The 15,123-nt window shown below is 38.5% G+C and overlaps 1 protein-coding gene across 1 annotated transcript in view; it reads left to right on the forward strand.

The window, feature by feature from the left end:
• Positions 1-11,925, forward strand: part of LOC150049336 (putative ATP-dependent RNA helicase DDX60) — a 69,769-nt gene extending 57,844 nt beyond the window's left edge. Inside the window, exons 29-36 of the mRNA XM_090354215.1 lie at positions 1-105; positions 382-523; positions 2,631-2,752; positions 4,835-4,982; positions 6,191-6,333; positions 7,023-7,174; positions 7,655-7,717; positions 10,994-11,925. Of these exons, the coding sequence (XP_090210341.1) occupies positions 1-105; positions 382-523; positions 2,631-2,752; positions 4,835-4,982; positions 6,191-6,333; positions 7,023-7,174; positions 7,655-7,717; positions 10,994-11,093 (975 nt within the window). The 3' untranslated portion in view covers positions 11,094-11,925. The remainder of the gene's footprint in view (positions 106-381; positions 524-2,630; positions 2,753-4,834; positions 4,983-6,190; positions 6,334-7,022; positions 7,175-7,654; positions 7,718-10,993) is intronic.
• The last annotated feature ends 3,198 nt before the right edge of the window (positions 11,926-15,123 follow it).

Here is a 15,123-nt window from a genome sequence, read left to right on the forward strand (position 1 = left end):
GTGTTGTCAGTGCTAAAGCACTCATTGATGTCCTTTAAACAACCCAGAATTATGGAGATATTAAAGCTGTACTTCTTGTTTTCCTTGCAGTGCCTGGTTAAAGAGGTACAATCATGTAGTGTGTGTGTGTGTGTATGTGTGTGTGTGTGTGTGTGTGTGTGTGTGAAATTTGCAATTATCTGGATTTTCTTTTGCTATGCTGAATTAATTGTAATCCTTACAGGATTGTATACAATACTACTCATAGTTAATGGGAATATCATAGCTGAGCTAGGTAATAAATTATCAATCTCAAATTGTCATTATTTGAAACTGGAAACTGATGATATTTGTTAATTATGTGTGGAGCTGAATAAAACAAATGTTATTTTTGTTCTTTAGGGCTATGTTGATCGCGATGGTAACCCGACAGGGTTTGCTGGACTGGTGTCACATTTGCACTATCATGAACCTTCTAATCTTGTTTTTGTGAGTTTTCTTGTAAATGGTCTTTTCCATAAGCTTTGTCAGCCAACTAAGCAAGGTGAGCTTGATGTTTTCATACCTATATATGAAATAAATTTATATACATATGTATACATATAACAAATTTATACACATATAATATATACATTTATATATTCACACACACACGTATATGTATATTACTCAAAATAGCCACAGATTTGTATAAAGACAACACTTCAGGTATTTTTGTTCCGTGCAAATAAAATGCAGTTAGGATGTTTATATTTTGCAGATCTTTAAATTAAGTGTAAAATAATTTAAAAATAATACATTTTATATGTAAGACAAATATAGTTTGATGACACCTATTTCAAAGTGTGATTGTTTTGAAAGTATCAGCTTCAATGATAGCTTGTCTTCATGATTGAAAACAAATTGAGAGAATATTTTTTCAAATGGAGCAATATATCCTTATCACAGAATATTAGGAAACATGAAAATTTTCAAAAACTACTTTTTATCAGAAAAAAAGAATTCCACTATTCACAGACAAATACTATTATTATTTGCAGATATTTTCTCCTAATTATATTTTCTTATAATATTATTATATATTTTATTTTAATTACTGGTATTATGTTGGTTGTGTGACACAGAATCTTGTTTCTCCTTAACATGTGCATTTCTTTTATTCAGTTATACCATGTAAGTTTATAAACTTCATTTCACACATGTAAAAAATCCAAATCCTGCTTGGCATTGATGGCCCATACTGTAATACTACCTAATCAGGAGGCTGGATGTGAGGATCACGATTCAGAGCTAGCCCTGGCAGAAATGTCTGTGAGATGCTTATCTCCAATTAACTACCAAAAAGCTGGAAATGGTGCTTTGGCTCAAAGCAGTAGAGTGCTAGCCTTGGGCACAAAAGTTCAGGGACAATGCCCAGTTCCTGAGTACATTCCCCAGGATACACACACACACACACACACACACACACACACACACACACACACACACACAATATTAACATAAATCTTTACCTAGGGACCAGGTTACAAATGTACTTGTGCTTAAAGTTGTTATATTTCCTAATGTCTGTTGAATTCAATGCCTTTCACAATATTAATCTATCGTGTATTCATAGGAACACTCTAGTTTGCACAAAAGGTCTAATCACTATGCTCTAAAAAATTCATAGTATTAGGACCATTTTCTCCATAGGAGGAGAATTAATTTCAAGAAATAGAATGTGTAGTTTTGTTTGTTGGTGCATGGGCAGGTGGACAGGTTTATGCAATTGAGACTAGTGACTGTGTTGTAAATAACAATGGCTAGCATTATTATTTCACACATGAAAAGTGGTCCTTCACTATTTTTCTTTTGATTGCCGGGCATGAACCCAGGGCCTTTGCATTGTCCCTGAACTTTTCTCTCAAGGCTAGTGCTCTATCACTTTGAGTCACTGCTCTACTTCCAGTTTTTGAGTGGTTAATTAGATATAAAAGTTTCACAGACTTTCCTGCCTGAGCAGGCTTTGAATCAGGATCCTCAGATCTCAGCTTCTTAAGTAGCTAGAATTACAGGTGGGAGCCATCTGATCTTTCAGTTTTTATAAAAGTAATCCAAGACTCAAATGTAAGTAGTCAGACACTATAGACCACACTATTAAATGTCCATAAGTGTGATTGGAAGGAAACACTCAAAGTGCACAATGTGTGGATGAAACCTTATGTAGATATACTTGGAAGGAAGTATACTTGTTATACTTAGTACACTTGGAAGGAAGAAAAGATAGATATATAGGCTGAAAGCCTTTAAAGTTAAACTAAAACTCTCTGTGTGTGTGTGTGTGTGCGCGCGCGTGCCTGTGTATGTTTGTGTGTATTGAAATTATGGCAATGAAATACTGTATCATAAGACATCTGATCATGGACAGGGAGAGAGTAAAGTAGGAGGTGAAAGGAGTAGAGATTTCCTGGTTGGAATAGCTGGGTTCTGAACTGGAGTGGAAACACATGTAAAAAAAAATAAAAATAAAAAGCAGCACAGATGAGACTATTTGCAGATGTAGCTTTGCCTCTGTTCCCATGTTTACCTCAAGCTTTTGGTTTCTATGAGAAGTAATGCATGAAACATTGATACTACCTCACATTGATAAAATGGCATTTTGTTTTATATAGGCTCAAAACGTTTTTCTGAAGACACTATGCGAAACCTGGTATTAGTTCTGGCAAATCTTTTTGGAAGAAGGTATCTTCCAGCAAAGTTACAAGACACTAATACCAAGTTTTTTCAATCAAAGGTAAAGGATATGATTCTGATAAAACTGATTAATTTAAAATCATTAAATAGGTTCACCGTAAATAATTCAGTGGCAGTAGGATTTTATGGATATAGAACAATAGTTTGCTTTGTAAAATACCTACTTCTTTATGTTATTATTGTGATATGTAATTTGTAATTCAAAAGTCTCCTTCTATAAATCTATCCAACGTTAAAAACCTTAAGGAAAAATAGAATGAAAAGTTTGCTCATATTTTCCACTTGACTGTTATGTTAGAGTAATAAGAGATGGACGAATAGTTTCGGCAGTTTTTACACACTTAAACAAATCAACACTTCCCATTAGGGAGTTGGTAGCTCCTATGATATTTGTACCTTGAGCTGAAAGACTGTATGCTGTGAACTGAGAAAGCAGTAGACTTACAAAGTCATCTTTGATTTACAAAGTCCAAAATCATGGAAATTATTTTCCACTTTTATTTGCAACATCTTCTTTGGTCATGACCCTTGTGCTTCCCCTCCTCTCCCATTATTAAATCAGTATGGAATAGTACTGCTGAATTTGCTCACTGGAATCTGAGAATGTAAGGAGGGCTGGTTCATGGCGATCATCTCAGTGGAACACGAGAAGAGTTAGTTAGTCCATGCTGTCTTAATTCTGCAACGTTGAATGTGAACTCTGCAGTAACAGAGCATCCTCAAGGCCCAGCGCAAACAACTCTACTCACTAATCTACCATGTTAGCATTCATCCTTTTTTTTCCAGTCCCAGGGCTTGAACTCAAGGTCTAGGAGCTGTCCCTGAGCCTCTTTTTGCTCAACGCTAGCACTCTACTGCTGGAGCTATGTGCCTCTTCTGGCTTTTTGTGAATATTTTATTGGAGATAAGAGTCTCAGGGACATTCCTGACCCAGCTGGCTTTGAGCCATGATTCTCAGATCTCAGCTTCCTGAGTAGCTAGGATTACAGGCCTGAGTCACTGGCATCTGGCATTGTCTTAACTTTTCTAACAGATGTGCATTCTTAAAATATTAGTTGTTCAGGTTTAATATTCAAACCAAATAAAAATTGGCAATTCTATTCTTCTCTTTTAAAAGTCATTGTAAATGTAACACAAGAAACTTCTCTTTCCCCCTTCCCCTGCAAAGACATTGGAAACCTGACCCATTTTCCAGGACATTTGTAGTAGATCATGGTGAACCTTATTGCAACTAAAAGTTGCAAAAGCAATAGGACCTAGCTTCACTTTGAATTCTTAGTGAAAAGAACTTTTCCAAGATATTATAAGAATCTCCAACATAGATGTTGGTTTTAGACAATTTGTCAGCTCTGGATATGGGTCAGATATTGTATTCATCATATGCAGAGGGCATTTCCAGTGAGATTGAAAATGTTCAAAAAAGTTTTTCATGACTGTATAGGTTTGAAATTACAGCCTAGAAATCATATATATATGTATATATATATATAGAGAGAGAGAGAGAGAGAGACAGACAGACAGACAGACAGACAGACAGACATGAAGATAGTTGGAATCAATTGTGTAAGTGTGCAGTCAAACAATGTCTGTTAGATCTTTGTAAAGAGCAAAAAAATATTTATACCTTCAAGAGTAATTGAAAATAAAAGTAAATTAAAATTAGGGGCTGGGAGTGTGGCTGAGGTGGTAGAGAGCTTAGCCATAGCCAGCAAGTAGAAAGCCCTGAGTTTAAATCCTAGTACCGTAAAATAAGTTCATATATATATATATATATACACACACACACACACACACACATACACACACACACACACACACATTAAAAAGCCTGATGCATGGCTTTAATTCTAGCTATATGAGAGGCAGAGATCAGGATAGCTGCAATGTGAGATTAACTGGTAAAATGTGAACGAGCTTCCCATTTCAACAGACAAGCCAGGCAATGGTGGTGCATGTCCATAATCTAAGCTAACTTGGAGGAGGCTGGTCCGGGTACAAAAGAGAAATTTCATAAATGCATATAGAAACAAAAATAAGCTTTATCTCAATTTTATAACTTAATTTTGCCAATTCATTGATTTGCTGAGTAAATGACAGCTATCAAAAACCGCTTGGTTTGTAGGTGTTTCTGGAAGAGCTCCCTAAGGATTTTAAGGCAGCTTTGGAAGATTATAACAGAAAAGTTACAAATGATTTTACTTCTTTTCTCCTAATTGTGTCAAAATTGGCTGATATGAAACAGGAATGTGAACTCCCCTTGTCAAAAACACGTAAGTATGTTTTGGCTTCACCATAGAACAATTTAAGAAAGAATAACCTTGCCTAAGATCATTTTATCTCCATCAGAGATATGGGGAGGTAGCTTGATGGTGGAATGTTTGCTTGTCAGGTCTGTGGACCTGGGTTTTAAGCCCAGTACTGCTTTTTGTTTGTTTGTTTGCTTTTAAGAATGTATATTTTACATCAACAGAAGGGGATTTATTCTGTTTCCTCCCAAAATAAACTGATTGTTAACAGCTGAAAGGTCGATGAAGAGTGAAAATCAGTAGAGTCATTTATAAACAGCTTTGATGAAAGGGTGGCTTTGAGTCAAGTCTGGAAAATGGAATAAGGATGTCTGTGACATGAAGAGAAATTAGAGATGAATTCTGTCCCTCTTGAGTGCTCTAGATTCCTGAGGTTAGGCTCCCTGGGTCTAAACCTTGGCTTTGTGCCTTCACAGTGAGTTCTTGGGCAAGTGACCCTAACACCCTTGTCTGAGTTTCCTCATCAGATATATGGTGAATACATGTGAATATCTTAAAATGGGGTGTGGCACGAGGGGAACTTTGCTGTTATCTTTTCTCTCTTGTGAGTAACAGATGGAAACCTTCAAGGAAAATTAAAAGGAAAAGGGGATTTAGGTAAAGGAAAAGCCTTCTGGTGTGGGCAGTGCCATCCTGGCTTGGCTGTACTTTAGCATCCTCAGTTGGAACAATGAAGGAGGTAAAGTGTGTGGCTTCTTTGGTTCTATGACAGTTCAGGGAAGCAAGGACCTCAAGAGTCAGGAATGGTGCAGTGAAGTGAATCTCTCAGGAGAGGTGAGATGAGAGCAGGCGAATTTTCTGCTTTAATTACTTCCTAGAGTCTTGATTGACTTATGTAAGATGACCTGGAGCTTTGTAAAGAGCTGCTCTTTTGCTATTTTCAAACCGCTAAGAGTGGCAGCTTGGAATACAATGTCTAGTAAGTGAAGCCTAAATTCATTGGGGAAAATCCTCAGGATTCTAGTAATCCTCTATGAAAACAATGCAGAATTGAATTTTACCAATTTTATAGTACATCTTGTTGCAAGACATGCTGCTGGCTTGGCGTCATTCAGCTTATTCAGTGTTCCTCGTGTAATGGCTTCCCTGTGTATCATGGTCCCTGAAACGTAGATCGGTGTGACAGTGTGGCTGATTTTAAAAGTGATGCTCTTCCTATTTACTCTGTCCAGAATTCACTGGCAAAGAATGTGACGACTCTCCACTTGTGGATCACTTGATGAGCTGCACCCAAGGAAGAGTGGCCGTTTCCCCATTTGTCTGTCTCTCTGGCAACTTTGATGACAGTTTGCTTTACCCTGAAATTCCAAGTCACGTAAGTGAAGGATGGCCTTGCTGAATAGAACTCTAGGACTTTTACTCCAGTCTCATTGAGGACTTAGCCACAACTGCTTGAGTTCTGCCATATAAATGATAAAAGATTGAACATGAGAGCCGTAATTTTAGAAAGCTTTGTTTCTTGTGTTTTAGATGGATAATTATAATCCACTGGTTGTGTAGCAAATCTTCTGTAGTTAGAAAAATTTCACAAAGCTATATTAATTGTTAAACATTGATTACCTTTCCGTGTATATGTAATTAATTTGATTTATAAGATCTAAATACCTACTACTTGCCTTTGCTTTTTTTTTTTGTCAGTCATGGGGCTTGTTGTATTTAAAAGATCATTAGACATGTATTCTCTTCTGATATGCAACTTTCTAACTCTCTATGCTTTTATTTTCACAGGCAGATACCTACACTAACAATTATATGGTTGCGATTCGAAATCAGATTTCTTTCCTAGTCAGTCTTGTTCTGTAGTGTAGGGGTTGTTTGCTTTCTGTGGTCTGGGAAGCAGTCATTTGCACAGGTGGAGCTAAGGCTACAGTAGGCTGTCAGTGCCTGAGACAGACACCTCCTTTTCCACCAGGAAGAGTGTGCACTGCTTGTGTGAGGGTACAATGTAAGAAATTATTAACTTGCTTTCCAAACTAACAGGTTTTTTGGTGGTCTTTTTTTTAGATCATTTTGCGCACAGTTGGTATCACTTATGATCAGGCTCCTCTATTATGGCCACAAAGATTTGACAGTAAAGGAAGAAGAATGTCACTTAATGCTTATATTCTTGACTTCTACAAACATGGCTCCTTGGTAGGGTTAGTCCAGGACAACGGGTATGATCTCTTTGTCTATCTATCTGTCTGTCTGTCTGTCTGTCTGTCTTCTTTCATCTGTGTGTCTCTAATGAATGAATTTAATGAATTTTAGAGAAAAGCCATCCTTGCAACTTCAGGTATAGGTTAACCATGCTATCAGATATTTTTAAAAATAAAACATGAATAATCCTTATTAAAGCAAAAAAAAAGTTAAATGCCAGTGCTCTTCAGAAATGTGAAGTATTTGTGAGTGTGTGTGTGTGTGTGTGTGTGTGTGTGTGTGTGTGTGTGTGAGACTGGGTCTCACTCTGTAGCCTGGGTTGGCCTTAAACCTTGCATTCATGATATGCTTCCCTCAGCCTCCTCGGTATTAGGATTTCAGGTGCATCACTAAACCTGGCAATACATTTTTCTTTTCTAAATTAAAAAAAACTAGCTGTTAAATCAATAAATGGTATATACCAGTGTGTCTTTCTTGTCTTTTTTTTTGCTGTTTAGAATAAATGAAGGAGAAGCTTATCAGCTGTTGAAAGATTTTTCACTTACTGTCAAAGCCATCAGGTATGTTATCTATTTAAATACTGACTTTACAGTTTTAAATGATTTAATTAGAATGGCAAAATAAGTCGAGCTCTTTTTTGTGAGCCAGATATGTGATGATAGCATTGAATTACTTACACGTTAGACATTTCAACCTCCCATGGAGACGGCAGTATTTCTTAATATCCTGTCACATGTTTTTGTGGTAGAAGGAGTTCCAGAATCTCTGGGGATTACATTCAACCAGACAGGAGCCTCAGTTCAAGGCATTGTGGACTAACAGGCAACACTATTCCAAAGGCTTATGGAGCTGAGACCCTAATAGTGTCTTTGTCACAAGCAGTGTGTATTATGTCAGGTTATTGTCACTCAGAGCACCTGTTAAATTGCATCAACTCTTTAGTTGATAGTCACTTGCCTACTTTTCAATCTCTTGCTTTCATCAGCATTTTTTTTCCTTTAGTCTTCCTGTATTTATTTGTAACAGAGTCAGCTGGAAATTCACATTCAATCACACTCTCTATCCGTTTCTCCCCTCCTTAGCATCTATTAGTCAGCTAATGTTGCCTGTAAACGGCCATCTTCCCAGAGGCTCACATCTGCATGGACTGCTGAACTTCACAGATGTTCTTTGTACTGTTACTCATACACGATTTGACACAAATCCCTTTGTTACTGCATCCTTGCTGGTCAGGCTTTTGTTTGCATTTCTTTGTTCTGACCTGAATTAGGCCACTTGAACTTTAAAAAAACCCAACTATCTTTAAGTAGTTGTATAAAGGAGCTGCCATTTAACAAAGTTTCTGAGTATAGTGTGCCTTGATGATGGAACCTTGTATACAGGGCAGTGCAAATTTGGGACGTGAGAGCAGAAGCAAATTGTTTTGTCTATCTGGAGTGCCTACAGATAGGGCATTCTGGGAGCAGCTCTCCTTTAACCCAAGTTGCAGTTTTCAGAAGCTCAAGAAATGCCAGAGACTTCAGAGCTATGTCCAAAGTTGGGTTTAGACAAACCATTCATATCCAGGCACCAGAGGCTTGTACTTGTAATCCTAGCTATTCAGGAGGCTGAGACTTGATGATTGCAGTTCAAAGCCAGCCTGGGTAGAAAAGTCCATGAAACTCTTATCTCCAAATAACCACCAGAAACCCAGAAGTGGTGCTGTGGCTCAAAGTTGTAGAGCACTTGTCTTAAGCAAAAGAGCTCAGGGACAGCACCCAGGCCTAGCATTCACGCTCCACAATTGAGATACTTGCAGTAGAAAATAGATTAGTGTACCCTTGCTTACAAAATAACTTATAATGCTATTATAACAATTTGTCATAAAATATTATAAGCCCACATAAATTTATTAACTTAACAGTTTACAAGATCCACAGTCTAACTTGCATTCCACTAAGTAAAAATTAAGGGTGTCAGCAGGGCTCCAGTCCTTTCTAAAGCCTCTAGTGGAAAAATCTGTTTTGTAGCCTTTTCCAGTTTTCAGATCTGCTTGCTTCTTGGGTCCATCTTCAAAGCCAGCGGTGGTCTGTAGAGCAAGATGGAATTCTTTCTGTGTTGCGTGCTCACCTCACATCACCCTGACCCTAACTGTCCTCTGCCTCTTCCCTAAACCACCTGTGGAATGGTGGTATTTCTACCCAGATTATTCTGGGCAATCACATCGCAGCTTTAGCCAATCAGCAGCTGTGCCTTTTATCTGAAGCAGTCATTTTTCTTTGTCAGGGAGCCTGACATATTCATGAATGGTAGGGTTTCAGATGTGAACAGCAAACAGAGCCATTATTTTGTTAGTGCATCTCAGTTTTCTTAGTTCTCACACATTTAGGGAAGAAAAGGACAAGTTTCATTTCCAAAGACATAGCTTTGGGTACCAGATAGTTGGGTACCAGAAAAAAAACCTAAACCGAAATACTAACTAATGAAATTCCTGATTCTATGACACCATGATTGATGTATAGAAAAAAGAAAAGGAATTTATGTTGCATGGTTGAAGGAGAGAGGTGGTCAAGCTACATAGAATTTGGTGTCATTTCAGATACTCTTGGTAAATGAGGAACTACATAGAAGATTTTGTTCTGGCTGGGTGTGATTGCTCCCGACTGTAATCATAGGTACTCAGCAGGCTGAGATCTGAGGATCAAGGTTCAAAGACAGCTCAGGCATAAAAGGCCCTGAGACTCTTATCTCCAATTAACCTCTAGAAAATGGGAAGTGGGGCTTGGCTCAAGGGCAGGGTGGTAGCCTTGAGCTAAAGAGCTCAGAGACGGCTTCCAAGCCTAGTTCAAGCCCCATCACCCACCAAAAAAAAAAGAAAGAAAGAAGATTTTGTTCAGTTTCTCCCCCCCACACACACTTTTTTTGTTTTTGTTTTTTATTTTGTTTTGTAGATATTTACAAAGAACTTTTTTTTTTCCAGTCCTGGGGCTTGAACTCAGTCTGCCTATTGTCCTCGCACCTCTCTGTGCTCAAGGCTAGCTCTCTCCCACTTGAGCTATCGCACCACTTGTGGCTTTTTTGTGTTTATGTTTATGTGGTACTGAGGAATGGAACCTAGCGCTTCATGTATGCTAGGCAAGCACTACAAGCCACATTCCCAGTCCAGAATGCCTGCCTGCCTGCCTGCCTGCCTGCCTGCCTGCCTGCCTGCCTGCCTGCCTTCCTTCCTTCCTTCCTTCCTTCCTTCCTTCCTTCCTTCCTTCCTTCCTTCCTTCCTTCCTTCCTTCCTGTCTTCCTTCCTTCTTGCCTTCCTTCCTTCTTGCCTTCCTCCCTTTCTTTTGTTCTTTCATTCTTTCTTTCTTTCTTTCTTTTCTTTTTGTGCTAGTACTGAGGCTTGAACTCAAAGAGCCTGGGCACTGTCCCTGAGCTTCATTTGCTCAAGGGTAGCACTCTATCACTCAAACCAGAGCTCCATTTCCAGCTTGTTTTGTGTAGTTTCTTAGAGAGTAATAGTCTCATGGTCTTTTTTTCCCAGGCTGGCTTTGAACAGCAATCCTTAGATTCCACCCTCTTGAGTAGCTAGGATTACAGGCTCTGGCATATGACTACAAAGAAATTCTCTCCTCCTCTACCTCCTCCTCCTCCTCTTCCTCCACCTCCTCTTCTTCCTCCACCTCCTCCTCTTCTTCCTCTTCTACCTTGCCCTTCTTCCCCTCTCTCCCCCCTACTCCTCCTGTATGTCTCTTTCTGTTTCCTGTTTTGTTAACATTACCTCATTTTATGGGATGTACTTCTTCCTAACTATAATATTTAATGCCACTAAAATCGGTGTTAGAAATCTTTATTTCTATTTTCAGTGTTTCCTTGCGAGAACTGTGTGAAAATGAAGATGATAATGTTGTTTTAGCATTTGAACAATTGAGTAGAACCTTTTCTGAAAAATTTAATGCGGTCTAAAAATGAAAAGAAAATATGCACCTGACATAAAAGACTTTCAGAGAAGGTTTGCAAGTTACATTTGTGGTTCCTGGGCTTCACGTCAGACAAGATTTTTTGATGGAATGGAGACGGCCAGTAGTTTGAAGGAAGAGTTGCTATGAAACCGGATGTGCCCTGTCATGAATACCCTGGGAGAAGCCACTGGATGTATCTGAAACTTGATTTTCATAGCTGCATAACAGTCCTTACAGCTCATGAGCTGACCAAAGAAATACAAGAATTGTGTGCAATTAAAGAACATCTTTTGCTTTTACTCTGAGATCTAAACAAGTGCATTTTAAACACATTTCTCATGTATTTTAAGCACATTTCTCTTTAGTGTGAATATTTATAAAAACCTTTCTCAAGGATAGAAAATGTTAGGAATGACTAGTAGGTACTAATAGGTATATAAGTATCTTGAAAACAAAAATAAAATTGATGATATCTCTTAACATTGGTTACACTATGTGAAATGTTTCTTCAGTCCATTTGTAGACAGCTATGTAATGGAGAAATTCCTAGGCTCAGATGGTTTTGACACTGGGAAGAAATGCATGTGAAGAGAAGAGGGAGCTTTCCCTCCCATGTCTCCTTGTGGAAACTTGTTCCCTCTTCCTCACACAGGAAGGAGCCTGTGCACCTGCGCTGGGCTAGTGAACATCTTATTTTTGTGAGGTATGACCCCTTAATAAAATTTTTGGAAAAATTTTTTAAAAATAACAAAATTTTTAAAAGAAGAAACAAATAAATCTCTTAAAAATGGGAAAATCCAAATCAGAGAAAGTTTGGATAGGTGGGATTGCACTAAACTGCAGAGCTTCTGTATGGAAAAAAGACATAGCTAGAAAACTAACTAGAAAGCCTACAGAGTGGGAGAAGATCTTCACTAGCCATACAATGGACAAAGGCCTCATATCTAAAATATATCAACAGCTCAAAAAATTGAATCACTCCAAAACTAATCTCCAAAGAAACAACCATCCCATTAAAAGATGGGCCAAAGACTTAAAGAGAGTCTTCTCTGAAGAAGAGATAAGAATGGCCTATAGACACATAAAGAAATGGTCAACATCTCTGGCCATAAAAGAAATGCAAATGAAAACAACTCTAAGATTCCACCTCACTCCAGTTAGAATGGCCAGGATCAAGAAAACTAATAACAACAGATGCTGGAGGGGATGTGGCCAGGAGGGATCACTACTACACTGTTGGGGGGAGTGCAAACTCGTTCAACCACTATGGAAAGCACTATGGCAGTTCCTCAAAAGACTAAACATAGAGCTCCTCTATGACCCTGCAATTCCACTACTTGGCATTTACCCACTCATCCAGAAACAAGGACATACTAAATCCACTAGCACAACCATGTTCATAGCAGCACTATTTACCATAGCAAAGATATGGAACCAACCCAGATGCCCCTCGGTTGATGAGTGGATCAACAAGATGTGGTATTTGTACACAATGGAATTCTATGCTGCTGTCAGAAAGAATGACATCTCCCCATTTGTAAGTAAATGGAAACTTAGAAAAAATCATATTAAGTGAAGTAAGCCAGACTCAAAGGAACATAGGCTCAATGGTTTCCTTCATTTGTCCTAATCAGTAGAAACCTTGGGGTCTCCTAGCAGAGATTTACAATAGAGCAAATCCTAGATACATAAGGCCATATAGTATGACACTAAATGAAAGGACCTCCAGGATATAGAAACAAAAGCCATATGAGTGATTGTTGTCCTTAATGAGCTATGTTATCTCTCATCTCTTTTGCTGTCCCTTGGTTATCTCATATTGTTACAATATTTTACCTTGTTATCTGATATATTGTATATATGTGTATTTGGTTATTTGAAATCAGATAGGGAATGGGGAAAACAAGATGAGGGATGGGGGTGGGGACAGGGAAATGGGAACCAAGACATGAGAAAGGGTATCAATGTATGTGAAGTAATGTGCATTCTATCTGGTGAATATAATGTAACCCCTCTATTAATTACAATAAAAATATATGAAAAAAATGGGAAAATGTTGGCAACTGGAGTTTGGCCTAGTGGTAGAGTGCTTGCCTACCATGCACAAAGACCCAAGTTCCATTCCTCAGTACCTCATACATAAAAAAAAAAGCCGAAAGTGGTGCTGAGGCTCAAGTGGTAGAACTGTAGCCTTGAGAAAAGTCCAAGGACAGTGCTCAGGCCCTGAGTTCAAGCCCCACAACTGGCAAAAAAGGGAAAAATCCCCATAAATGAATACACTTTTCTCAAAAGAAGATATACAAATGAGCAAGAGGTATGCAAATATAACTCATGTAACTAATAATGAAGGGAGTGAAAATCAAATTTACAATAGGATGGCATTGCACTACAGTTCAAATGAGTATATTAAAAAGATCTTTTTTTTAAAGAACAAATACTGAAGAGGATTCAGAGAAAGGAGAATAATCACACACTTGTGTGGAACAAATTTTGTACTAAGTATATGAAATACTTAGCTATACAGATGTATGAATGTGCTAATGCACATAATTACTAGGAGCTGTAAAAATTCCCTGAATTTTTATGCTCAAGATTAATGTTCTAGCTCTTGAGCCATAGCCCCCTTTCTGCCTTTTTGCCTATTGCAGATGAGAATCTCAGTTAGGTGCTGAGTAGCTGTAACCCTAACTATTCAGAAGGCTTAGACCTGAGGATCACAGTTAGAATCCAGCCTAGGCAGAAAAGTTTATGAGACTCCTATCTGCAACAATCTACTCAGAAAAGCTGGAAGTGACTTTTGTAGCTGAAGTGGTAGAGCACTAGTCTTGAGCAAAAGGAGCTCAGGGACAGTGCCCAGTCCCTTAGTTCGATTCCCAAGTTAAAGAATATATATGTACACTTTCCTGCCTGGCTTGGTCGTTCATCTCAGCCTCCTGAGTAGCTACCATTATAAGCATGAGCCACCAGTGCTCAGCTCAACTTCTATCTAAACTGAGAACATTAAAAATATTAGAATGAGGGGCACATGCATTTTATTCTTTCCAAATGTATTTGTTGTGTCTCTGGATCTGTCAGCCATTTGGTGGCTGCTCACTGTTTCCTTGAAGTTTGGAGTGCACAACTCTAACATTATTCCTTAGATTATTTTGGGCTATCTTCTCTGTTGGTTAAACCTGATGTTTTTAACTTCTGCAAATAGAGAGGTCCTATAATCAGTTTCACATGGGTAAGCACAAATAATAATGGTAATGATTTAAACACTTTACGTTTTACATAACTTCACATAATGAATTATGTGATGATGGAAATGGCAATGTTGTGTTAGCATTGAAAACTGAAACAGTTGTATGGTTAACTCACTGGTGATAAACCAAAAAACCACATTTTGAGAGGTCCAGTTGGGAGTCTTGATTGGAAAGCTGGCAGCTGCAGGTGGACTCCTGTCACCAACACCTGCAGTCCCTCCAGTACATTTCACACTGTTAAGAAAACTGAGCCATCAATTGGTTATTGGATAGGGAAGGGGGGAAATCAAGATGAGCGGGGGGAAGGTGGGATGTAAATGGGGACCATGTCATGAGAAAGGGTATCAATGTTTGTGAAGTTATGCACCTTCTATCTGGTGAATATAATGTAACCCTTCTATTAATCACAATAAAAAAAGAAAAAACAAACAAAAAATACAAAAAAAAAGAAAATTGAGCCATAAATGCAGGCAAGGAAAGCACAAGTAGAAAAACATCAACAAATTAGATCAACTCCAACAGAAAGCTGAAGGGAGACACTATTGTGACTACAAGATAGCCAAGAGATAGGAGACAGGAACACAACGCATGGAGTAATGGCATCTGAGCTGGTCTGGCCCTAAATAGAATCAGGGGCAGGGGGCAGGGTCACAGGAAACTTGAGTGTCTCATGAGTTGAAAGCAAAGGATTAACAGGTCCAGTACCCTATCATCCAAGTCCCCGCCTCTGCCTCCAGGAATTCAGGCATCCCTTGAAGTTGGGCCTTCTTTTTCCACCATGATGACAAG

Source organism: Megascapheus bottae, chromosome 20, assembly GCF_031878675.1.
Source record: "Megascapheus bottae isolate mThoBot1 chromosome 20, mThoBot2.hap1, whole genome shotgun sequence".
In the NCBI taxonomy this organism is placed as follows: Eukaryota; Metazoa; Chordata; class Mammalia; order Rodentia; family Geomyidae; genus Megascapheus; species Megascapheus bottae.